General features: G+C 37.5%; 1 protein-coding gene across 1 annotated transcript; it reads right to left on the reverse strand.

Moving 5' to 3' along the window:
* Positions 1-14709: 14709 nt before the first annotated feature.
* Positions 14710-26290, reverse strand: LOC139712354 (proteasome subunit beta type-6-like). The gene is made up of 6 exons (XM_071624184.1): positions 26192-26290; positions 21539-21606; positions 20292-20423; positions 18157-18286; positions 17344-17488; positions 14710-15753 (listed from the first exon to the last, which is right to left on the reverse strand). Exons 1-6 carry the CDS (start codon positions 26288-26290, stop codon positions 15626-15628), a joined length of 702 nt encoding a protein of 233 aa, XP_071480285.1. The 3' UTR covers positions 14710-15625.
* Positions 26291-26433: the final 143 nt, after the last annotated feature.

Raw genomic sequence — 26433 nt, forward strand, 5'->3', positions numbered from 1 at the left:
GGCTTGGGGTCGCAGGAGAATAGCCACATTATTTATGTTATTTGGTGTCATACCATTACCTCGACCTCTTAAACCAACAGAATGATGACCCACTATAGTTTGGAAAGAAATGACCGCTTAAATTTGAAGGAACGTATGTGGTGTCAAGATCCTCTCTTCAGGCACATTAGCTTTGTATTATACATGCATTACAACCATTTTTTTGTGTCGGTATGATTATGAATGTAACATCTAGCAATACTCCCAAAAGAGAGAAAGTTGACTTCCTATTTGATACACACGTTTGAAGATATATTGAAATGTAGTATGGTGGTACAATTGTATATGCATGGGTATTGACGTTACTAACACCCGTCACCTCCTTCCTGTAAGGCTGAATACATAGGACCTACAATTATATTGTCTTTAATTTTTTTTAATATGAATTGTGAATTTAAATTGTGTCAGTGTTGAAAAGAGCGAATGACATGATATACGAGGATAGTGAGTCCACCAACGGCAAGACGAGGAAATTGCCTCCTTATAGAACTGTTCAATCGTAATCAAAGTTGTTCGTTGACAGAATGATTGCTATTCAGATGGGTCAGTACATTTGGCAACAGCGAATGAATCAGTTCTGAATTCCCACAACTCGCAACGAATAATGATCTCTCCCAACCCTTTTTATTCATTTAAAAATCTTTATGTTTTTATCACACAATGTGGATGCATCAAATTAATACGATGTATCTAAAGCCTTAATCTCTCTTCCTCTGTGTGAGGGGACCAAGACTCAAGGGCCCCATTTCATGTAGGATGTAATTAAGATAGCAACTTTTGGTGGAGTGGCAATTTCCCAGAGTAATAGCCAATCAGGAAGCTTGATTAGTGTCGTTACCATGACAATTTCCATTCCAGCAAGAGTTGCTATCATATCAACTTTTTATGAAAAAGGGGCCCAGATGTTCCTCTTATCTGATTTCTTTTTGATCCTTTGAAGCTTACATGTTCCATGTTTGTTTGTTTTTTATCATATGACAGTTAAACAGAATCAGCACTTGATGATTTCTCAGAGCTAAGTTAACAGAACCCTATATTATAGTCCATTCTAGTCGGGGTCATATGGGCAAAGTATACTGTAAGAACCGACAGAAAACGGTGAAACTCAATAAATTATGACAGAAGTTAGAAAGTTATTGGATTCAAAAAGTTATTCTACATATAATCTTCTCTATGATAAAGAAGAAGATGGTAATTCCCGTGACAATCGCGCAAATAAATACAAATTAAATAAGATGACGACAATTGTCTCTCAAGTTTCCTGGAATTCTTTTCAAATATCAATCTGCCCTAAAGTTACTTTTTGAAAAGAAACTAGAGAGATGTAGATATCTTACCACCAAGTTTTAATAGAGCTCTTAAAGCTTGACAATGACGACCTTTAAAGCAGAAAGTCAAATTTGCTGATTATACCAAAAATCATATCTGTGAAATTTCAGTATTTACATGAGCAAATTAAAGTAAGAGTTCCTAAACGAAGTAATGTAATCACCCAATATGAGTTATTATGACGAAAAACATCGTTTCCTACACTCATGCTAAATAATGAAAGTTCTTGGCATACGTTTATATCTTGGTACTATTTCAATCGCTTTTCGTTTTACCAAAGAGGTGAGTGGATAGAGGAGCTCGCCTAATATCTCCTTGGTTTGATTTTACCCTTTTCATCTATAAAGTAAACTTAAACATTAAGTGTACCTCACTTTGAGGATGATGCTCATTCTCATCTGATATCTCTGATATTACAGAAAGATCGGTTGCATTAAAGCTTCACCTGTCTACGATACGAACAAGCGAATAGATGCTAAACTGTGTCATGTGATCTTAAAACGTTAACTGTAAATCAATATTAATGAAATGGATGAGGCATGTTACTCAGCCTAAAAAAATAATAATAATAATAATGATAATAACGCCTACGATATGTCATTCATTCACAAGAAGATAAATGAGAAATATCATTATTAACTCCTCTCAAAGTAAGTGAAACACAAAATCCATCAAAGCTCTAAGGCACGTTGATTATGGTGTGATATTTATATCCCACCGCAATCTGATGGGTCACGTGACTGCAGAATAAATTGGAAACTCGATTTCTTCATTCATTTACTTTGTTATTTTTTTTTCATAAGCACGAATTCTTGTTCTTAGTCACTCAACTTCAGTGTCTTTGGGATGAGTTCTTTAAATTCGTCATTCCAGTCTATGTGGATTTTTCAAACAAGAGCGATTTTACGTTTATCCACGATATTTCACCATTATCATGATAATTATCATTAAATTGTGTTCAATCTTTCCCCCCTCTTCGTGCCTTCAGTTTATTGATAAAGCCTTTTCTTGACAAAACAAAAACAACAACAAATATTCTGAGATATTTTGCCAATGACGCGAATGACATGATGAGTAATACTGTAAAGAGGCCAGCTTAATTCCCAAGCATATGTAGGTCACCTTTAGACAATAGTAACAATTTTCCACAGACCTGACAGAGGAAATCAAATCTAGATCAAATGAACAGGTTTTAAGTAGAAGCCAGATAGATGAAACAGATGACAAGTTTTCTTGTTTAGTTGTTTTCACTACAGCGTCTTTATTCTTATTCTATGAATAAGCCATTAAGAATGTTTGGTTACGGCAGAATATTATAGTTTAATTGACGAGTAAATGTGGCTTTAAAGGACAAGTTCACCTTCATAGACATGTGGGTTGAGTGAATGCAGCAATATTAGTAGAACACATCAGTGAGAGTTTGAGCAAAATCGGACAATCCGTTCAAAAGTTATGAATCTTTGAAGTTTCTGCTCAGTCATGGCTGGATGACAAGACTACTATAGCTTGTGATGTCACATGAGTACAACGATATAAAGAAAGAATAAAGAAAATTCAACATATTTCCTTTTTTCTCGCATAAAAAAAGAACCCTCGACTTCTCTCTTTCAGAAGGCAGGGGGAATAGTATTACCCTTAACATACGTCAGTAGCAAGTCGAAGAAATGTACACTTTATTCAAAAAGTAAAGTTTTGTGAAATTCTCTTTTTATTTTCCTTATATAGTTGTACGCATGTGACATCATACACTGTAGTAGTCTTCTCTTCCAGCAGTGACTGCGCAGATACTTAAAATATTCATAACTTTTGAACGGATTGTCCAATTTTCCTCAAACTTTCACTGATGTGTTCTACTAATATTGCTGCATTCTCTCAATCCTTATGTATATGAAGGTGGACTTGTCCTTTAAGCGCTCTAAATCATTGCAAACTTGTATGTTGAGATTTTATGTTCTGTATCATTGTGTGTGGATGTGTGTTTGTTTCTTGTTATTTGCACCTTTCAAAACTATTTTGATTTAAAGTACACTTGTACGCAAAGAGAATAGCAATGGCCCATTGGATAGTTCTGATTCAGATACAACCAACATACGAATCGGGTCATTAACTGTATGACAAAAATAAAGGAATGTGGAGGTCAGTGGTTCTGAGAAGAATGGTATAATTTCATATTGACTGATTATGTCACGTGACTGTCCACTCGTGAAAATACTCGCCAAAGGACGTGTCTTTGGGATCTCTTAGAAATGGGAAAAGAAAGAGTATTGATATTATTCATTGAGGAAATATCAGTACATGCATGCGTTTCTATATTTCTTTCTACCGCTACTATGGTTATGTGTATAAATATAGACAAACTTAATGTACTGTATACAATGCCAATTATAGCTAATGGATGATAAAAATGAAAAAGTTCCATTTAGAACAGTGCTTCGTTTCCTGCCACCTGCTCGTCTTAGCATCACTGCCTCGTCAAGAGCGGGTCACAAGCATAGAGTGTCTCTCCACAGCACTGCTGTCAATAACACAACGTCACCGTGTGTCAGTCCGTCAGTCTTGGCTCGGTCACATGGCATGAACCCTCATTTGTGGTGTCGGCCCTGCACTCGATGCACAGAAACGGTAGTGAAGGAAAAAGTTGCCGTATTTAGAACGGGGATTATTATGAAACATGTTACTACAATCAGGACAATATAGTAACAAATAGAGACAAGAACGAAAGTGCGTAAAGCTTAACGACAGTGAAGTCGTTATGGCCTTGTCTATTAGGCGTTAGGTGTCTGACGACATATCGGAATGACGTTCTTTGCTTGATTAAATAGTTATGTTTGAAACAAAATTGTGTATGCAGAGAAAGATAAGATAACTATTTAAACGTTGATCTTCTGTACTCTTTGAGAATGTGTTCTGCTAATAAAGATTACCCCAGATAATTGTATAGTACTTTCTAAACACTGTACTATGCTGTGTAGGAAAGTCGGATTGGCCGTGTGACATAGGAGGTGAGATCTAGAGAGCTCCTAGGTGACATATTCCTTTGGTTTCATTCCACGCGTTCACTGTTCACCCTGATGAAACATATTTTGGTTATATAATACCACAAAAAAAAAAACAATGAGATCGAATATGCACGTCGGGTTCTTTGTGCGCTTGTCTAAATTAAATGACGAAAGATGGAGATTTTGACCTTCATTATGGGGTCATTATAACGAGGGGAGTAATACTGAGTATGACAAGATTGTGTCCGCACCAGTGAGTTTATCCCACATGGAAGTACAGCCAGACAATCAGCTCACTGATACCCAATCCCATCAATCCTATTTCCATGCTTCTTGCGGGTCACTCTTTTGGGGTTCCCTTTCATTCTTTAATGTGCACCATCTCCTCTCAAGGAGCGTTCCTCATTGGTGGCTAGTGAGTATCGGTGCTGAAAAGTGAACTCTGTCCAGATTCTCTGTCAGGCACAAACACACTGAGATGTGTCATAATAATTATGTTGTCCTGATCGATCATCGAATATTCTTGTTTATATTCATGGTATGTGGCTTGGAACTACAAAAGGCAGTGGGTAATTTACCAGAACGAAGAATTTCGAAGATCAGGACAACATATAGACACACCTCAGCGAGTTTGGGCCTGATAGACAATTGCGACAGAGATCCTTTGTCACTCACTAGTCACCAATGAGAAATGCTCCTTGAGAGGAGATGGTGCGCATTAGAGAATGAAAGGGAACACGATGAGTGACCCCCAAGAAGCATGGGAATAGGATTGATCGTTTTGTGTATCAAACTAACGAATGATTCAGTGTCCTATGATGTATATCGGTTCTCTATACTCCCACGTCTTTCTTTGGGTTCTGTTTGGCGGAAATTTGGAAAGCTTGCAATATAGAGCTCTTCTCAACCCGAAATTTGCACTTTGCTGCAGAGAGTAAACAGCTATTCTATTTCCCCTCCTTTCAAGAGAAATACAAAGACTTCGAATTGTGACTCGCATGACCAATCAATACTGTTCAGCTACCTACAGAGTTTACTGTAGCGGCAAAGATACTAGTGTTCTTTTCTGCTGCAGTGATAACCTCCGGCCACTTCAGCAAGGTTTTCAACCAAATGACTTTTATTAGTGATGTATTAAAGTCTAAACGTGTTCTAGCTCATAAAATGTGCTTGAAAGCTTGAAAGTGAAATCAAAGGCGAAATTGATTCTGGCTTTATATGAGAGGCGATGTACATCATACCAGACATGTGATGAGCGTAAAACCACCGTGAGCTGTGTTCCTGCAGCCATTAGCAACACTAGACAACGCAGCGAAAACCCTTCTTAATCGGAGGCGACTCCGCGCATTTTGTCTCATCGCCATCGCCATCGTTACTGTTCGACGACCACCTCGACCTCCCTGTCATCTTCGCGGTTGCGTCCCTCCAATCTCAACAACGTGCACGATCACACACTCATATACAAATTACATGAATAGAATTGATTTGATTAACAAAATCCTCACAAAAAAAAAGGATTGTGCCTCATCAAATGAATCTCGGTTGAACATTATGCACAAATGCGACTGTCGAAATGGCGGACGAACTGCCCTTTAACTTCATTTCAGTTCATTGTCTGTATATTCTTTATTATTGGCACTTTAAAAGCGTCAGACAGTTATAATTTTCCTTCGAGGGCGCAAAGTGTATACTATCCAGGAGCAATGGGAGGAGTTGAGAGGTAGACGTTTGTGTGTTTGTTTTCGAAGTGAGAATACAAGTGTTGGTGTGTCTGTGCCTAATTTGCAGCTTGTTTGCGACTTGACTAAATTCGGCTCAGCTTGACGCTTTCAAGGGGTTGGTCCTCACTGTGACACTATAGCTAAGCCTCATGATTGCAAACCGTTTTGTTTGCCATGACTACTGAAGACAGGTGCATGTCCCAATCCAATTTATCCAATCGTAAGACCTTCAAGGAAAGTAATGCGTGATTTCATAGTTGCATAGTAAATCAAGTTATTTATGCAGTTTCTGTCATGTCTCTTTCCTATTTATTGATGAATTGAAGAGAGAAGTGGCCATAACAAAAGGGAGTATTCGTTCCAAATCATGTACTAGAATAGCACGGAGAAACTTCAACTTTTGAGAAGAACTATTAGGAATATAGCCAACTTAGTGTTTACCCCTTGAAATGAGCTCCGTCCTATTTTCTTTAGGCATATTTGCCATGGGTCTCAAAGCCTGGATTAACTGGACACTTTCGCATTGTTAGATTATCTACTGTTTGTGTTCGACTGACAGATTGTCGAACTTATTCACGCATGCGTCCTTTTTCTTTCTCCTTGCTTGGTTTCGAACGGAATTTCGGCCTCAGTGTTTGCTCAGAATCACGAAAGGAAGCCGAAAGGTTTGCAAATGCGTCGTTGATGTAACAAAGCTGATGTGAAGGAAACCAATGTCCAAGCTTTAAAGAGTTTTCCAAATACACGAAATGCTGCTGGAAAGTTCCGCACATTCCAACAGTTCTTCATATTGTACATGGATTATAGCCAAAATACTGTAAGAGATTTGATAAACGTATACCATGTCATGATTATTGGACTATATAACGTAACTTAAAGGCAAAACAGTCTTGGGATGTTTCCTCATGGAAGAACATTTTAGAGGAGAAGGCAAACGAGTTTGCGATATCAAACGACAGAACGATATGTTGGCGCAGTCATTAAAACATACCATGCTAAAAAATTCAATTCAATTCAGTTCAATCTATTTAAACTGAAAAACAAAACATGTATCTGGAATTGCAAAAATCATTGCCAAGTTACATGTAAATACACGAATTATGAATGCCTTTTTAGGATCCTTAACGGAAACCAAATCCCGAAGAAAAATGAGAACTGAGTGAAAACAGCTGCAACATTAGTAGAACACAGATCAGTGAAAATTTGAGGAAAATCGGACAATCGATGCAAAAGTTGTGAATTTTTAAAGCATTTGGTGTCGGAACCCCTGGATAAGGAGACTACAAGAGGTTACGACGTCATGTGTGGACAACAATATAAAGAAAATATAAATTCAATTCAATTCATTTATTTTTCATTCTTCTTTTTTCAACAAAACATAACGCATAATATATTTGGAATTACATCATAAACATAAACATTCGACTTTGTAAAAGATAAATGATACAAATAAACAAAAGAATGCATACTGGCAAAAAAGTACAAAGTTATGCTTCAGTTGAGGAAAAAGAAAGAACTGAGAGGTCCACTAAAAAGCAAGCTTGTATGTTGTGAACCACTCAAAAAATGAACAAACTTATGAATTACTTATTTACAAATACTTATCACAGTTATAATTTACGACAGAACGGAACGAGACAGGAGAAATACAAAAGACATGACACGACTTGACAAAAAAGACGGAAAGAATGGGGAGAGAGAAAGGAAAAGAAAAAAAGAGAAAGAGAATAAGAGAATGCCTACACGCTGAACTAGGGAAATGGAACAAGGGGTGATTGAGAATGTGCTTCAGAGGGCTGGTACTGCACGCAGCTGTGCAGGGATTTAATGGCTATTGCATAATAATCCATGCAATCCATTACGTAATAATGAAGTCAGTAAACGAAAGATTGGTGGATGGATGATGAACCCTGAGGTTGATGAGATCTAACTAATGACGAAATATATCAAAGAGGATTTAACAGAAATGATTTCAACTTGCGCTTAAAAGAATGGAAAGAAGGGGAATTTTTTTATTTCACAGCTTAATGAATTCCAAAATCTAGGACCGGTGTATATAAATGTACTCTGAGCTAATAAAGTTCTCAGGAGGGGCAAATGAAACTCATTTGATTCCGTGGAAACATTGAATTGAAAATACTGGGGAGTGCATTTGCATTGTAATTAAAGGGAATTTTTAAAAAATTCATCTTTTTTAGCATAGGGCCTAATGAAAGAGCACTTGACAAACCGCTTTCAGTAAGCAGGGGGAATAATTACTACCCTTAACATCATTATGTCGGTATGAAGTTGATGGAATTGGTAATTTTCATGAATGTTTTTTTTTTTAATTCCCTTTTATTGTTGTCCACACATGACGTCATAACCTCTACTTGTCTTCTCACCCAGCGGTTCCAACACCAAAACTCATAACTCCAACACCAAATTCATTACTTTTACATTGATTGTCCGATTTTCCTCAAACTTTCACTGATGTGTTTTACTTATATTGCTTTCACTTAATCCACGTTTCTTTGGGGGATTTTGGTTTCCTTTAAGAGGTCATATTTGCGAGTGGGGCCCTACGCAAAATTAAATTAAACATAGCATCTAAACAATGTGATAAGCTGGACTTCATGAACTTAGACCAGAAACACACAAATACACACACAAACACACCACACCTGCACCCACACCACACAGAAGACACACGACTCTGTGTATAGGCTCGCCAATCTACATCAAATCAATGTTTACTCGCTTTTAATTGTTCACTTTAGATTGTTAGATAGATACATTTTTTACATTGAACCTTGAACCTAGAGAATGTTGAGTTCATCCAAATATTAACTGGCACTTGGTTCCACTCTTCAATACAAGTGCATGGTTAATTCGGAAAGATCAAATGCAGAGAAATATTAGTTCTGAGATCGATGGAGGATGTGTCTTTGGCACGTATTGATATGACTATGAATCTGTGAGTTAAGGGCAAATAAATCTTTTAAGTGGCAAGATTGTGGACAGGATTGGAGTTTAAAGATGTAAATCAAACTGTTAAGTGATACTATTTTATCAAGTGGAAAGGAATAATGATTTACTCCGCTGTCTTAAGACTGAATTGGTGATAACCCCTTTTATTTTCTTTTTGAATACCTTCAATTGTTTGATGTGAGTCCTAAGACCCGCTTGTGTGATCATTGACGCTTAGAGAATATGGGGGCAGAACATAATGAAATAAAGGCACGCATATAGTACTCACGGCATACACTCTCAAAGCGCAGAAGTGTGCATATCAGTCAGCTGAGATTTTGCGAAAATGATTACCCCCAAAAAAGAAGAATAGGTTAGTTTAAGCATTACTCTATAGGCGAGGATGATATTTAGGTTGTTGGGGTCTAGCAATCATTGCTTCAACTGATTCCCACTTTCTCACTAACGACACTCTAAGCATAACCATTACCACCTATCATAAACCAGTAGGTCTCGTGCACCTACCGAAAGATAATCCCGAATTCTTTCTCACGTACTTATGCCATCTTTTACTTACATCGATACCAATGGAGGGTCATCCATGGTCAAGTCCCACTTGTTCCAAGTGGGGGTACTTAAGGAGGTACTGGACGAATTCGCCTAGTACCTCCTTGGTACCTCCTTGGTATGACCAGGGAGGTACTCGCCTACCTCCTATATAGGGGGTATGACTGTAAAGCAACGCAAACACTGGTACGTTGTTATCTCACCAAGAAAAAACTAAACAAAAACAAAACAAAGCAAAAAACCTGACGTTATATTGAGAGCGTATAATAGAACGTTGTTACAGACATTCTAAACTGTTTGTCACAAGATATAATTGCTAATTCATTGGCCAGCATTATGCATGACTTCTATAACAGAGCAGCTGTGAACTTAATCTGTAACACCAGACAGGTTAAGAAGAGGCCTCTGATCACGCCAACCCGTAATGACAAGTCTTTGATGAAGGAAATGTTACGTCACATTCACCTATGGGGTGTTGGTAGAGGTACAATTGGATTGTATTGGATTTTACTGGAAGGAGGCCAAAATCGCATCACATCGCACTTTTCAGCTTTTGTCTTTTTTTTTGTATGTGTACATATTGACCCTCATGCCATCTATAGTACTTACTGATTTGAATAAAGAATACGTGTTAGGGCCATGGTAAAGTTCTTTTTGTTGTTTCTCCTGTGGCTATGTTTTTAGGTTGTTGTTGTTTTTTAATTTCTCTCTCTATCGCTCCCTCTCAAATAATCGTACGTCTGGGGATTAGACAGTGACAGTAACAGGCCTTGGACCCAAGATTCCTTATACCACTAAAAATGATTGTATAGGCCATCAAGACATTGGTAAACAAACAAGATTTTAAACATGTGAAATTTTTCTCTCCAAGAAAATACAAAAACAAACATATAAACAAACAAACAGTGATTAGCTTTGAGTGACGTACTTGCTCTCATTGATAATGTTCATCATCATCGAAATTATTTCATTGTGAGAGTGAATAATACTTTAAAGCACATTCCGTGACAATTCTCTTGGAACAAGGAGGATTCTAACGAAGCAGATTTGAAACCTGATGACGAATTCATCAGTAAAATAGTTATTCCTAAAATTGCCAGGATTAACAATAGGCTGCAGCTATCTCATGATTTGCAAAAATAGCAACAACAACAAAACAAAACAAAACAAAACAAAACAAAAACAGTGTGATAAATAATGTATGAACATGACATAGCTTATGCACAGTGCAGCATGCTGCAATGGCCGTGATCACCAGAGTCTGATATTGAAAAAAGAAATGTAAATATGAAGTTATGTCATAATTAAGGTTGAAAATAAGAACTCGGTGTTTTAAAGAAGTGAAAATCTGGTGATTTACAAGATTTACGTCACAATTAAAGCAATATTAAGATCATTTATTCAGTAAGCGCTCTATTGGCATGTTGTCTATACATCCATTTACAGCAAAGGTAAGCCCTACCATGAGTAAAATTCTAATTCGCAGTACCTTCGCTGGATGTTGTGCTGTGTAAATGCATATGTTTCATATAAAATGCATAGGCCCTACGTAGGCCTATATTAAATTTTATCCTGCATTATGACAAACCTAGCCCAGACAAAAAAAAAAACTGACAAAACTAGCCCAGAACATTCGGATATATACGCTTCTTTCATGTATATATGCGGTATACTTCACACATTTATATTAACATACATACACACATTATACAATGTTCATATCGGCAATCTTTAAAATTTGTGTTTATTTGTTTATTTGTTTATTTGTATGTTTGTATTTTGTTTTGGTGTGTGTGTGTGTGTGTGTGTGTGTGTGTGTGTGTGTGTGTGTTTTTCTTTTGATCTTACCGTCTTTTCCGATTTAGATACAGGATAACAAGTCTATTCTTTGTAATTTCACGCGAGCCAATCTCCAGTGTAAATTCGGTTAAATTGGTCTGAAGGTAAAATGTGAGCTGTAGAGATAACTCTAAGCCGACCTTAAATTTATCCAACCCAATCTGACCCTTATACTGACCCAGCGTGAGGGTGTTATTTGTCGATAGTACAGTACTTTGACTCTTTATGGTTTCAGTGGCTAAAAGTGGAAATAATTTGACGGGATAGGAAGAAGACAAAGAATTCTACGTAGGCCTGTTGTTTGCTCTGGGAAGTGAAGTCGCCGGCAATTCTGGGCTCACATAATAAACATTCTTCCAGCACAGTAGAGAACGGACTGCATGCAAAACATGCACACACACACACACACACACAAAGAGAGAGAAAGGATATGGATTAACGACGTAAAGAATTGGCTCTTGAAAATACCAGAAAAGAAACGGTCGGATCTGGTGTTGCTGTCGGCCTTTCAAAATCCGATGAAGCTTCATTCATTTTCTTAATATGAATGAACAGGGGGAAAAAAATAAAGACAAAACACATTTTGACGGAAGAAATTCCGACTAGCATTTGGCGGTTGTTTGTGAACTACAGTCAACCTCTCCCAAGGAAAAAAAATATATATATATAGCCGAGTCGAGGAAAAATCACACATGCAAGGACTGTAACCATGCGCTAATTCTGTTACCCGGTATGTCAGTCGAAAAATAAGGAACATGGAAGGACTCTTTTTCTTAGCCTGTCCTTTTGGATTCGATGAGGTTCTGTGTTACTGAACGAAGGAGGCAAGGCATCAGCGCACCCCAATCACTGGGGCCCTTCTCACAAATCCCTCCCTTAAATCAAATGGCCCATTTTCTCTGTACTATGCTGTCATATTTAATTATATATACATATATGTATGTATGTATGTATGTATACATATATATATATATATATATATATATGAGATTAAAACCTAAAATGGCATTAATCTCATATATATAATTATATATATATATGTATAAATATATATATATACATATATATATATATATATATATATATATATATATATATATTATATATATATTATATTATATATTATAGTGAACATCTTTGTGTATGTTGGCACACATGAAGTTGGCCATATGCATCACTTGAGAACACAAGAAGAGATTTTCAATGTGTAAACAACCTATAAGGCAGACATCATGAAAGAGAAACTCAAAAACTTAAGACAACTCCTGGCAGCACATATCAAGTTCTGTTTACTATTTAATACACCATGTATAAAGTATAGGACAGTCACAACACAGACCCTAAAAAGCAAGCTGCATTCAGCACATTTATATAAATTTGAACAAAGTACAGAGTATTGTATGTACCCTGACATCGACTCTGTTTGCATGAAGCCAATGTTGGGGGAGGATTTTATTTTCACCTAGTAATGCTTCCTAGACATCTTGATTGAAGAATTCCTGTCTTTTTTTCCCCCCACTTTCCCATGTAATGTACAAGTGTATGGTTTTCCAATATTCTAGCCATAACATTACACACACTGCCAAGTTCATGTGGTATACAGCCAAGTTGCATAATGTAAGGTTTCTGTGCACAACAGTCATGAGGTCTTTGCACTCAACCACTTCCTTCACACATTTATTTTTTTCCTCAGTCAGCTAGAACAATATACTTAGTAATGTAATTTTCACTTCACTTTGATCATTGATTCACAGGACTGGACATACAGAATTAGGTTGGTGGAATTTGATCTCACAAGTTAATCTCAACTCTAGTCTAAACTAGCCACATAAAACTTCTAAGTAGAATGCAAGCCTTTGTCTCTAGATGTCATTTCTAAAGACTAAACAACCATATGGCATAAATATCCTGTACATGGCTATGAGGCTGGTGTGTTGTTTATGAGGACTCAGGGAGGTGATATCTCCCTGGAGGACTTCAGGGTTGGGATTACCTGTCTTATTCTCCAAAAAAACAAAAAGTGAGAATTTTCAAGAGGCAAATGTCCAAGTCTTGTTCTCATTAACCTTGAAGGAAAATAAAAGTACATGTAGATGAACAAACAAATATCAAACATCAGGGCATGGTTCTCTTTCAAGGTCAACAACTGGAAACTTTCAAAAAGTGGTCACTTCTTGTTTCAGACAAAACGATGTTAGCTGACCTTACACCAAATATTTCACGATTGTTGTTCTGCAACTTCGGATAATTTCAAAGTTTCAAATACATGTACAGTGTATATCATATAACACCTTTACATAGATGTACACACATAACAATATTTTCACATGTAGGAAATGACTTCATTATCCTATTGATTTAACCATTGAAAATCAAGAAAGTTAATGCATCATTAATCATGCACATGAGAGAACATTATATCTGTGTGCTTAATAACCATGGAACTCTACTGTCACCATCACAAGCATGGGATGCTGTACTTCCCACTGGTTTAGAAGATTTACAGGTAACAAAGATTACCAAAAGGCAGTGTGTGATCAACCGAGGCCAGCTACAATTGCCAGGAGAACAAAACTGTGGTTTGTGAAGCACCCTTGGAGTCAAGGATAGCTAGCATTGAGAGGGAAAATAACTTATGAATGATAACGACAGCTGTGAGTTAGTGAACAGCTGTCTGGTAAGCCTGACAGTATACACATTAGAGTCACTTCCTGTGACTGTCACTGACAACATAAGACACAGAGCACTTTGCACTCTATACATGCACTCAGGGCTACAACCTTGTGCTTCTTATAGATACTAATTTGAAGCAAATACTTGAAGGCAGTCCCAATACAGCATACATACAGAGGGATGTTTGAGGCTTAAATGGTTGCTTTGGTTTTTGGCTATGAGAATCATGTTATTTCTGTGCCTTTCTACCTAAAGTAAACAGGAAAGTTTTATTAACTTCAGTAGCATTGAGAAACACTGAAAAACAGATCATAATAAGCAAACAACAAAAGTACAAAACCCCCAAAACTTCTGCCTTTGAAACTTTCTAGGGTACATTCAGCATCACAAGACAAGTGATATGGTGGTTGATAACATCTCATAATGTTCTTTTGCTAATATTTAAACACTGCAAAAGTAGTTTGGTAAGCTAAGGACATATGACTTCTCATTCACTTATGCACATAACGCAACAACAGCAATGATGAAGGCAGAACCTGTGTGTGACTTAAAAAAAAAAAAAAACAAACATAAAGGGATTCAGTAAATGTTGCTACAATATAATCTAATCCAGGGTAGTTGTGAATAAAATATTTCTTTGACAAATAGCATGGACATCATCCCTGACCTAATTTGAAGTCAACCTTATACGAAGGGAGAACTTGACTGAGTCAAAGCTCTAAATAAAGCCTGACAAAGATTGATATTAACTCCTGATTGAAAGTCGGCTCTGGTGAGTTCTATCCATTTTGAAGTCTCCACAGATATCACTGGTGTGACATGAGTGTATTTATCAAGTCCTACCAAATATTAGAGCTGTGTTAGAGGAATGGCTTTATCGCCAAGTTTGAAGTGAAATACTATACAGAGTGTATGCATGAGATATTTTACACAAGAACAAATTGTTTTCTTACCATTAGGTAGTCTACATGTAACTGCTTGATTTCTAATTTAATATTTGATGATTGTTGACAAAAATCTGTCATAATTACAACTTCACATAAGTTAAACCACATACTACACACCAACAAACTTGTCACACCATTCCATGAATAAAGCACATGGCCATGGAATTAATGAAATAAACCAAGATGTGCACTTTTATTTTGAAGCCTGATTTGGTGACTTTTTTTGTGATAATCTTTTTTTTTATTATTGATTTCAAGTCTGCTTAAATCATTATTAAATCCACAGGACTCTGTCCTATTCTGAATACAATTTTGCTATCATCTAACGAAAGAGACACACAGCGAAAAGGAAAAGTAGAAGTTTCATCAGTATTGGTGCACTGTCCTGATATCATTGCAATGACAGAAATCAGAGGTTTGGATGGTTGAAGATGATGTGGAATGAAGTACTTCATACAAATTACATGGAATGGTGTGACAAAAGTTTTGGAAGGTTGAAGTCAGAGAAAAAAAAAAACTGTAAACAAAATATTGTTATGACCTTTTCCTAGAACAGACAGTTTTAACCTTCATAGAAACGAGGCAATTCATTTCCAAGGATTGTTTTTCTTTCAACACCATCTTTGTCAATGACAGCCAGGCGAATGATACCACCACTTGAACCATCTCGAAGCATTGCCAAGGCAAGAGCTGAAAGGAAAGAAAAGATATAATGGGTACTGGTAAAGCATGATAAGTTCAAACAATCTTGTCTAATTTTTAGAAATTTTCCTGACAGGAATTATACTAACAGTTGCAGCATTTTTACAAATTACTCCCATGTGTGACCAGTATTTAGTATGTACAAATGTACAATTATAAATCATGTTTGGTGCATGATTTGATGTTTTCCTTAATTTTGACAATTTGTTTCTGGGTATTCAGATAATGACAAAATGTCACCTTGGAAATTACCATTGGTAAATTTAGAGCATTTCTAATGCAATCTCACAGACAGTCTACAGTATGCTACAGACAACAAACAGTCTGAAGATACTTGTTTGAGCCATTGAGGGGATTCTCAACTCTAAACCTGACCAAATCTTCACTTTGGAAGCATCCTGTCCATGATGTCTTTCCACATAAGTTTGTTTGTTTGTTTGTTTTTATAATTCATTGAGTTCATGGATGTCATTATGAATTCATTTTCTCAGCTAGAATGACTCATTTCACAAGATGTCAAAATCCCTTCAACTCATAGCTTTGCATTCCCAGGAAAACAGCATAACAGACAATTCAATTCAATTCAATTCAATTCCATTCAATTCAATTCAATTCAATTCAATTCATTTCAATTCAATTCAATTCAATTCAATTCAATTCAATTCAGTTTTCTGATGAGTAAGATACTGAAAGATATCAGAGGTAATAAGAGTCAAAAGCCAATTCAATTCAATTCAATTCAATTCAATTCAATTCAATTCAATTCAATTCAGTTCAATTCTTTCTTCAGCATTGTAAATTCGTTGAAATACAACACTACATGACAATAAGGCTATGTAAATATTGGGATAACTGGATAATGGGCATTTGCAATAAGTTTATCCCTGGAAGGAAACTGCACAGCTCTTTTGCAGAATGATATGCTTGTTTTTAGTCTTGATGAAAAGACAAAAGAAAACGTGATCAAAGATCATTCAAGAAAGATCACAATTAGCTGCATAACATGCCATCACTTTTCTGATGAGTAAGATACTGAAAGATATCAGAGGTAATAAGAGTCAAAAGATTGAAAAAAAAAATGAAATTCCAAACACACAGGTACAGTTTAGGTGATATTTCAAGACAGTACACACAATTATAGGTAATTACCAGTATGTATTCCTATCAAAGGGGAATTTGGATTCAGTGAATGCCAAAAGATTAGAACACACCAGGGAAGTTTGAGGAATATCAAATAATCTGTTCCAAGATTATGGTTTCTTATTGTTTTGGTTAAATCCATGAAGTCATCACTGGGTAAGAAAGCTACAATAATCTGTGATGTTACAGGACTGGAATAATCTACACAGAAAATGCAAAGACAGTTCCACAAATTAATTTTTCATAGAAAATGCCCAGATTGGAAAAATAGGAAGTGTTGAAAGGGAAATGTGTAGCATGAAAATTCCATTGGTTTTAAGTATAATATGGTAAAAAAAAATAAAATATTGAAAACCACAATTCACAAGAAAACAAATACTGGCTGTAAACCAGCCATATCTAAGATAAGCTGCAAAACAAAAGAAAACTGAGACTTACCGTTTGCAACAAACTTCACACATTCCTCCTTTGGCATGCCTTCTTTGTAGTTACCATCCACATAGCCATAGATGTAAGTACTACCTGATCCACCAATGGCTACAGGTTGTCTAACAAACATACCCCCAATAGGCACAGAGTATACCTATCGTACAAGAAGAACAGAAACATACACAGAAACTTAAACAAACACAGAAACTTATTTCTTCAATATCATAATTACAAAAGACACATTTATGTTCATATCACATCACAATTGGGGCTGAGAATGATGCTACAACAGGCCATTTCAAGTTTACTGCTAGTACTAATGCTATTGCAAATGATTGACAAATTTGCCAACACCAATGTAAATAAGCACTGAAATGATGAGTCTTTTAGTAGTAACCATGATAAAAGAAATCATGGGCGTACATACTCGAGCAGGATTCGAATCTACAACCTCCTGATCTCCGGACAGGCGTCATCTCCACTAGACCACCAAGCTTCCGCCCAACAGCAAGTGTTGGTTCTAATCCGTATAGCATGCAGCGGGTGCTGCGTAATTTATTCAAATTCATGAAATTCTTCCGTTGAGATATTTTAGTAGTAGCTGGCAAAAACCAAGATTACTTGTTTCTATCACCAGGCAGTGATGCTTCCATCACATTCCAACTAAAGACCTCATGCTCATGGAAAGTTATGCTACGAGAACTTTCTAATACTTTCATACTAGTATTTGCCTCATCTACAATTCTGCATGATCAATGTTTACTTTTAAAATGACTACCAGATCTTTGGGCACTGGAAGAGTAAATCCTTCTTCCTTCTCACCTGTCCACCTTTTTCTTTGTCCCATCCCCCTACAATGATGCCAGCGACGAGTTGGTCTCGGTAGTCATAGCAACGATTTCTGAACAGGTTGGCAGCCGTGTGCACAAGAGGTGGCTCATTCTGGTTGATACTGGTGAAATGAAGAACAAGGAAAAGTAGAAATTACGCGGTGCGTAATATATGTCCCCGCCGGAAGTAGCATTTTGAAGCAAAATGTGCAATATAGGTAAAAAATCAAGGTCAAAGGTCAAAGAAGTCAAAGGTCAAAATTCTGTGTAAAAGTTTTGAAGCCCTCACCTAGTGCCATCACATAAAGCAAATGGAATCGAAATCGGGTTAGAAATGGCGAAGGAGTAGCATTTTATAGCCAATGTACAATACAGGTCAAAAATCAAGGTCAAAGGTCAAAGAAGGCAAAGGTCAAAATTCTGTGTAAAGTTTTGAAGCCCTCACCTAGTGCCATCACATAAAGCAAACGGAATCGAAATCAGGTTAGAAATGGCGAAGGAGTAGCATTTTGTAGCCAATGTACAATACAGGTCAAAAATCAAGGTCAAAGGTCAAAGAAGGCAAAGGTCAAAATTCTGTGTAGAAGTTTTGAAGCCCTCACCTAGTGCCATCACATAAAGCAAACGGAATCGAAATCGGGTTAGAAATGGCGAAGGAGTAGCATTTTGTAGCAAAATGTACAATATAGGTCAAAAATCAAGGTCAAAGGTCAAAGAAGGCAAAGGTCAAAATTCTGTGTAGAAGTTTTGAAGCCCTCACCTAGTGCCATCACATAAAGCAAACGGAATCGAAATCGGGTTAGAAATGGCGAAGGAGTAGCATTTTGTAGCAAAATGTACAATATAGGTCAAAGGTCAAGGTCAAAGGTCACGACTGAAATTCTGTGTAGAAGTTTCAAAGCTCCCATGTAGTGCTATCATATAAAGCAAACAGAATCAAAATTGGCTCATAAATGGCAGAGAAGTAGCAAATTGAAGATTTTGATCACACACGGACGCACACACGGACACACGGACGGACACACGGACGGACACACGGACGGACGCACGGACGGACGCACGGACGGACACACGGACGGACGGACACACACACGTACCGAGCCCGTTTCATAGTCCCCTGCTCGAACTCGTTCGGCGGGGACAAAAAATGGTGGGGACTGAATTCCATGTTACAATATTGACAGCAGAAGCTAATATAGCAAAGGACTAATTACAAGCAGGTCTGGTGTTATGATATATCAATATTTCCCACTTTTATATGAAAAAAATTACCAAATATTTCTGAGACAAGCTGTATGAATAGATGCCTTTCACCCCTTAGCATGTTAAAACTCTCTGTAGACCTATATAAACATGAACATCAGGAGGTCTCTGAACCACATTTCCCTCAGAGAATAGTATTCCTCATTGATGTGAGCAACGTATCTGGCTTCAACCATTAGACTACCATGTAGGTGGGCAATAGAAAGGTTTTATTATCAACAAAAGCAAGCAATGTATAAGATGATAAACATCTAACATTGGTTTCCGTCCTTTTCAGGGGTACCAACCATTAAAAACAATGTTTATGTTTTACGACACAATATAGATTAAAGTACAACACTCATAATACCACTATAACATATGTATTCAGAAATTCCTACCGACTCTACTGTATAATAATAATGTAATAATAATAATAATAATAATAATATAACAAAACAACAGTAACTGTTTCTTGAACTTTAAAAACACTTTAACAGAAACCTAATCAGAGCACTTTTACAACATACCATCAAAAATGTGCATAAAACTCAATTCGAACAGTTTAATCTTGAGTTTCCTTTTGAAAGTTGGTTCTGTAACACACGAGCAGATTTGTTGTGGTAAAGTGTTCTAGATAATGAAACAGGCATATGAGAATGTGTGTTCGACTGCCTTGGTGTTTGCTTGTGGAATTTTAAGTAATGTTTTGTCGTTCTGTGAACGGAGATGATATCTGGAGACTGTGGGGGTGGTTAGCAGGCGGGATAGGTATTGTGGAGCAGTATTCATCATGCCCTTGTAAAGTGTCCAACTGTAAGGCACAAGTACCTTACCATACATCCAATGTCAAAAGAGTGTTTATAGAACCTAAATGAGGCTCACCTGTGAAACTCCAGCAGGTAGGACACAATGTCAGCAATGGCTTGAGTGTCTGCTGCTGACCCTGAACGACAGCAGTAAATTCTGTCATGAACCTTGGTCAGCTTGTCTGTCACACGATTGGCTACATACGACCTGAAAGTACAAGTGGCTTCATGGAGAATCATCTGTGTGTTTGTGACTTGAGAGGAGTAACCAGAGTACAGTGACATTCACTGTTTAATCATGCAGCATGACCCACAGGATTAAAGCATCATTTTTTTTTATTCATTTGTTTTTTTTTTCCATGTGGCATCTTACAAAGACTGTCATCAACTGACCTCATCAAGTGAAAACTCTTTGCTGGATGTCACAGTCCTAAAGAATATGCTGCTATTTACATAACTTGATCAATTGCCATTTCAAGCTTTAAAAAAAGAAAAAATAGATACAATAAATTTGCTCCTCTCTTTGCTGCCACGGTTTCAGTAAACTTGCACGTTTGTATGCTTATATTAGCTCAATATAATACAGTGTACTCTTTACCAGGCAAGACAAATTGGTTTGACAAAAGGAGACATGACTACGGCATTGCAGTGTTAGGTCAAGTTTTCATGTCTATAAATCTCTGTTACATGTAGATGGCAAATCTCAAGCTATGCAGATTTTCAACTTTAGGTATACATTCACAACAAGGGCCCCATTCTATATTACACCAATTGTATAAATTTGCTATGACAGCAACTTTTGCTGTCATGGAAAGTGTCATGGTAATGATGAGAATCCTGCTTCCTGACTGGCTGTGGCCACAAGAAGTTGGTATTTTAGCAATATTTTATGTCATGGGACCCACAACAAATATCCTTAGACATGTGACTGTGGTGCCTATCATTTCACAATGAATGCATACACTAAAAAAAGCTTCACTTGATTGTGGTTATAGTTTTACTTCCCCATTTCTAGAATAAAAGGGTTCTACAGATATTGTCAATTTACAAAATTGCAATAAACCAAAATTCAAGTTTGAAATTTTAAATCAACATTAAACATTTCTCCAGGCTCGCAGTCAAAAAGAATGACAGTCATTCAACCAAAAATATTTCCCTACTTACTACTGAAGACAAAAGATATACATTTATTTTTAAGTTGTTTATCAAGAGCAAAGCCAACTGAGCACTTGAGAGAAAATAGCAAGTTTAATTGATGTAATCTAGGATACATTTTTTAAGAGGACTGGTTATTGTCACATAAGAATTTAATATCATCTTTACCCTGTGGTAGTTCTCGAATCTGCTCCAATCACCACCCCACCGTCAAACTCCACGGCCATAATGGTGGTCTATATGAAAGACACACATAAGAGAAGTGAGACAATACAGTGAATATGACAACAGATGATGTCCAAGCAAAAAAGTGTTGTATACTAGCATTTCCACTAAAGCACATTATCAAACCAAACTCACTTGAGGTACTGCATTATTATTATTAGTATTATTATTATTATTATTATTATTATTATTATTACTACTACTATTATTTATAGTGCGCTTTTCCCACAAGGCCCAAAGCGCTTTTGCAATGTGGTTGACTACATAAGCCTACACTTTTGTGATAGCTGTCATGTTCTGAGATCTTTTTATATTTCTTTTTTGTCTTGAAGGTAGAGTTTATTCTATTATTACATTGTGCATCCTGGGTGAATCTTATGCACACAAATAATAATAACAATAATAATAATAATAACAAGAAGAAGAAGAAGAAGAAGAAGTTACAAGTCCTACACATTCATCCACACAAGTGCTCTTATGAGCAGCCTTGAACCAGAGTGATTGACCTAATTCACTTGTAGAAATTCAACAACAAGGTCATATACATTGTAGAGTTGGTGCATCAGTTTGTACTATCCCTAGGAATATTTAACAATATCTACAAATGTAGAAGGATTTTTTTTTTCTAAATTGTTTTCCCTATTTGAAGAGCAACTGAAGAGCTTTCTTTTGACACCAAAATTATGATATATCTCGGATGATGGCCTTCATTATAATTCTAATCTAATCCATTTGTGTCACGCGTGCTGTTTTAAAAAAAAAGTATCACTTCCTTAACAAAATGTAAAGATTTCGTTTTGTTGCTAGGCAACCACCATCATCCCATGTTTGTATCTTTGTACAAAATCTTAATATCAAAAGAGGACTGGCATGGTAAGGATTCCTCCTACTGGTGACTGTGGGCAAGAGTTCCTTTTGGGACGGCCACCCAAAAGTGAGTAAACGCATCCGTGCGTATCGCAAGCAAGGTTAGGCTTTTTAGGTTTTTTGCAAAATTTTAATGATTGATTTTGAAGGAATCATGGGACATTATTTTCAGTGTGGCCTAACTGTGGGATTAAAAAAAAAAGATAACATGTTCCGTTAGCAGTAGTCCACTGAAAAATGCGCCGTGCACTACCTTGTTGGCGCAAAATTGCATCTTAAAACTGGGCTCAATCCGCGCATGCTTTTGGAAAGTAGCACCGATTCTGCATTTTTGACAGTAAGATTCAGGATTTTGGATGGATATTTGGAGGGGGGCTAACTAAGGGAGTTTCCTGTTGTGAATGAGTGTGCAAGTATGTGAATTGATGTGATTTGCGTGTGTTGTGACAGTTGAACTTACTGGCTGGTGGCAAGTGATACAAAAATTTTGTAAGTGACCAAATACCGGTAGCTGACCGAATAGACCTAGATGCTCTATTGGTAAATTACGTACCCTGGCCCAGCCTAACCACGTTAAGTGTTAACCGTTAGATGATCCAAGGAGGTTCAAGAGAATGGAGTCACAACTGTCTTATTTCCTTTGCTAGATGTTCGATGCCGCCGCTCAGAAATATTTGAAGCATGTGCCAAACATGATCTGCCACGCAGATAGGGAGACAATAGACTCGTGTCTCATTGCATAATCACCAGCCACTTTCAAAGGAAGATATGTCTTTGTGATGGTAATTACTTTTCGCTATCCCTTCTTATACAAGGTAGGTGGTAAGACACGAGGACGTGCGAATAGAAATTGCGCAAAAAATGCTGAAATAAAGATGAAAATTACTCGACTCCACGATACCCGCGCACTAATCTGATATATCTATCAATAAAGAATTATATTTGAAGATTATTCCAGGTCAGTTTTATTTGTCGGAATTAAGCAGAAAAGTGATAAAACCGGCTTTCCAGGATGGTACAGTTTTTAACATTTTCACATGATACAGCTCTGATTTACACTTTTGCACAAATTTCTGCACGGGATTGATTTTTGTTTTACATGCTTTATCATTAAGTGAAATCTCATTTCATTTAATAAATAAATAAGCAGAATATGGTCAATATTGTATGTTAACGTTCAAAATGAATCTTACTGACTTCAGATTGCTCAGCAAGACGGCGGCTTCGAATATCAATCATCAAAGGCACAAAAGCACCTGTGAAATTCTTTTGTACATCAACAGAAATCCGACAACTGTTTGAATAATTACAGCCAGTTGGAACTCCAACTCTTAAACCTCCTTGGATGATCTAACAACATTGTAACACAGTCACCAGTGGTCACAGGCCCAGGTAACTGCGGAGCCCCAACGTGCAGCGTTGGGGCTGTGACGTTTTCGCATTCAGATCGAGGAGTTGTACAAAACGGTGCCGTTTCGGCGCTATATTTCCTTAATTTTTCAACAAAAACTACTAGGAGTACTTACATGGGTCGATTAAACCTAAATGATTAATTTCGGCGACTGTTTGATGCATTTCATCGCTTATGATGCAGAAAATGTTGTCTTATAACTCGAATATCTTCAGCTCACCGATGCTCACTGAAACTCACAATCACTCGCACAGCTCCCAGGCGCGCGCACAGCATGCATGCAGTGCAGTGCATTGACAGCATGCGTAATGCGTACTAATGAAGGGGTGGATCCAGGAAGGACCGCAACCGGCGCACGCCCCCCCCCCCCCTTTATTTTTCGTTGAAACAAAAGAAATAAAAAGAAAAAATGGGGGAGGGGTGCGTGCGCCCCCCTTTAATTTTGTAAACATGCCCCCTCTTTACGGAATTCCTGGATCCCCCCCTGTAATGGATACATAGCAGCAAGTCTCTCCACTACTGTTGCACGAGGGCAGGCCGCTTTTTACTCCTATAAAATGTAGAAAATTTTGCAGTTTCTAACTGTTAGATAAATGGGTGAGAAAAACCAAGTCGAAAAGGTAACGTACAGTCGGGACCGGGGCTCATCCGGATAAGGGATTTGGCCGGATACAGGAGACTCAATGCTTCACCTGTATAAAGCCTTTATACAGGTGCATATACATTACATACACATGTACTGATGTAGCACATTGTAGTACCACATGTAGTAATGTGTATACTGCAACCTTTTAATTGTTACATGTGAGAGGACTCAAGCGCATAATCTGTCCATGTTCTTGCGATGATTTGGGGATGCTTGGGGATGTTAAAATGTCTGAAGGTAAGCAATTTGGAAGGAAATTTGATGTAATGTATGTTAATCATGTTGGAAGTAATATGTAATTCATGTGTGTTTGTGTACCAACATACTGTAGGAGTTTTCAAGGAGTTGGAAATCCCCCTTTCCTCCCGTAATTATTAAAAAAAAAAAAAAAATCACGGCGAGAATGCGTCCGTATAATAGAGAGATCCGGATAAAGGGAGGCCGGATAAGAGAGGTTCAACTGTATATTTCATTTTTTATTGTCACTGACGTGTTTATGATGGAAATTTAGCCATGCTTTATTTGTGAAGTCGCCGTGAATGTGGCAATGGAGTTATTCGTGATTTTTGCTCCCGCTCAGCTGCGAGGTAGCCGCCAGGACCGCGCCTTGCGGCGCGGTCTCCGGGGCTAAGGCCCAGGTTAACGTTAACACCATGACACGGCAAGGTTAGAAAACTAACGTTAATGCACTGTTTAGTGTTAGGTCTAACGACAACGTTAGTTGGTTGCATATCAGTTCGGGAAACCCACTCACAAGGGGGGCCCCTCCTTAGATTCTATAAGTAACCCGTCCCCCTTATAAGTAACCCCGTCCCCCTTATAAGTAACCCCCGGGGCACCTCTTATAAGGAGTCTCCACGCTTTTTTGCAATGCAACGCGAAAATGAAAGGACTGCGGCAATTCGCTTGATTATGTCCATAAAGCTTCACAAGTTTCCTAGTTACTCACGAAATTTGAGCAAAATCGGTTCGAGGCATCATATCTAAAATCATGGATTTAAATGCGATGTCAAACGACCCATGCGAATGCTGCGCCGCCACGCCTGGCAACACTCACGCCAGTAATCGCTCGCATTTCAGCATTCGCATGGGTCGTTTGACATCGCATTTAAATCCATGATTTTAGATATGATGCCTCCAACCGATTTTGCTCAAATTTCGTGAGTAACTAGGAAACTTGTGAAGCTTTATGGACATAATCAAGCGAATTGCCGCAGTCCTTTCATTTTCGTGTTGCATTGCAAAAAAGCGTGGAGACTCCTTATAAGGGGTGCCCCGGGAGTTACTTATAAGGGGGACGGGGTTACTTATAAGGGGGACGGGTTACTTATAAGGAGGAGCCCCCCTTGTGAGTGGGTTTCCCGAACTGATAGACCTGGTCTATAGACTAGAGTTGCAGGGCTTTGAATTTTCCAATTTGATTACAAGAAAAATTACATGAAATGTAGGCAAGGACTGTGACTATTTGTAATCCAACTGCAGAAGAAAAAGTAAACCGTAATTCCGTGACCGAAATTGGCCTCACATAAAACCGTCATACCATACCATGATAATAAATGACAGTCATTATTACAGAATTCGGAGGTGGATGAAATATCCTCAGAATTTTGCCTAACATGTTACATGACTTGCTGGCGCGTGCACAATAAAAATTTCTTTGCAAAATACTTACACCTGTCAGATGTTCGGAGCGTAACCATTCTGGAATTTGGGAGTTTGCCTCGCAAAAGGAGGAGACCGACATTTTCCTTTCTGTCATGGGCAGCGCCATCTTGAAATTGTTCACCTGTTTGCAAGTCGTTCGGGTAGTATCGACACTCATCGGCAATCTTCGGAATTCAGCGGAAAATGGCGATTTCCTCCAATACCTTGATTTTCTCCTGACATATAGGCCTATAGAGTCTTCTCACTTTA

Source organism: Diadema antillarum, unplaced genomic scaffold, assembly GCF_040938485.1.
Source record: "Diadema antillarum isolate AM-2024a unplaced genomic scaffold, OU_Dant_1.0 seq00001794_RagTag, whole genome shotgun sequence".
Taxonomy (NCBI): domain Eukaryota; kingdom Metazoa; phylum Echinodermata; class Echinoidea; order Diadematoida; family Diadematidae; genus Diadema; species Diadema antillarum.

Excerpts from the sequence above, each read along its gene's own strand:
- LOC139712354 (XM_071624184.1), bottom strand. The coding sequence starts at position 26,290 with ATGGCGCTGCCCATGACAGAAAGGAAAATGTCGGTCTCCTCCTTTTGC. Across the intron at positions 20,424-21,538 it reads GATTCGAGAACTACCACAGG|GTCGTATGTAGCCAATCGTG; the intron begins GTAAAGATGATA and ends TTGTACTTTCAG. Across the intron at positions 18,287-20,291 it reads TACCTGCTGGAGTTTCACAG|TATCAACCAGAATGAGCCAC; the intron begins GTGAGCCTCATT and ends TCATTTCACCAG.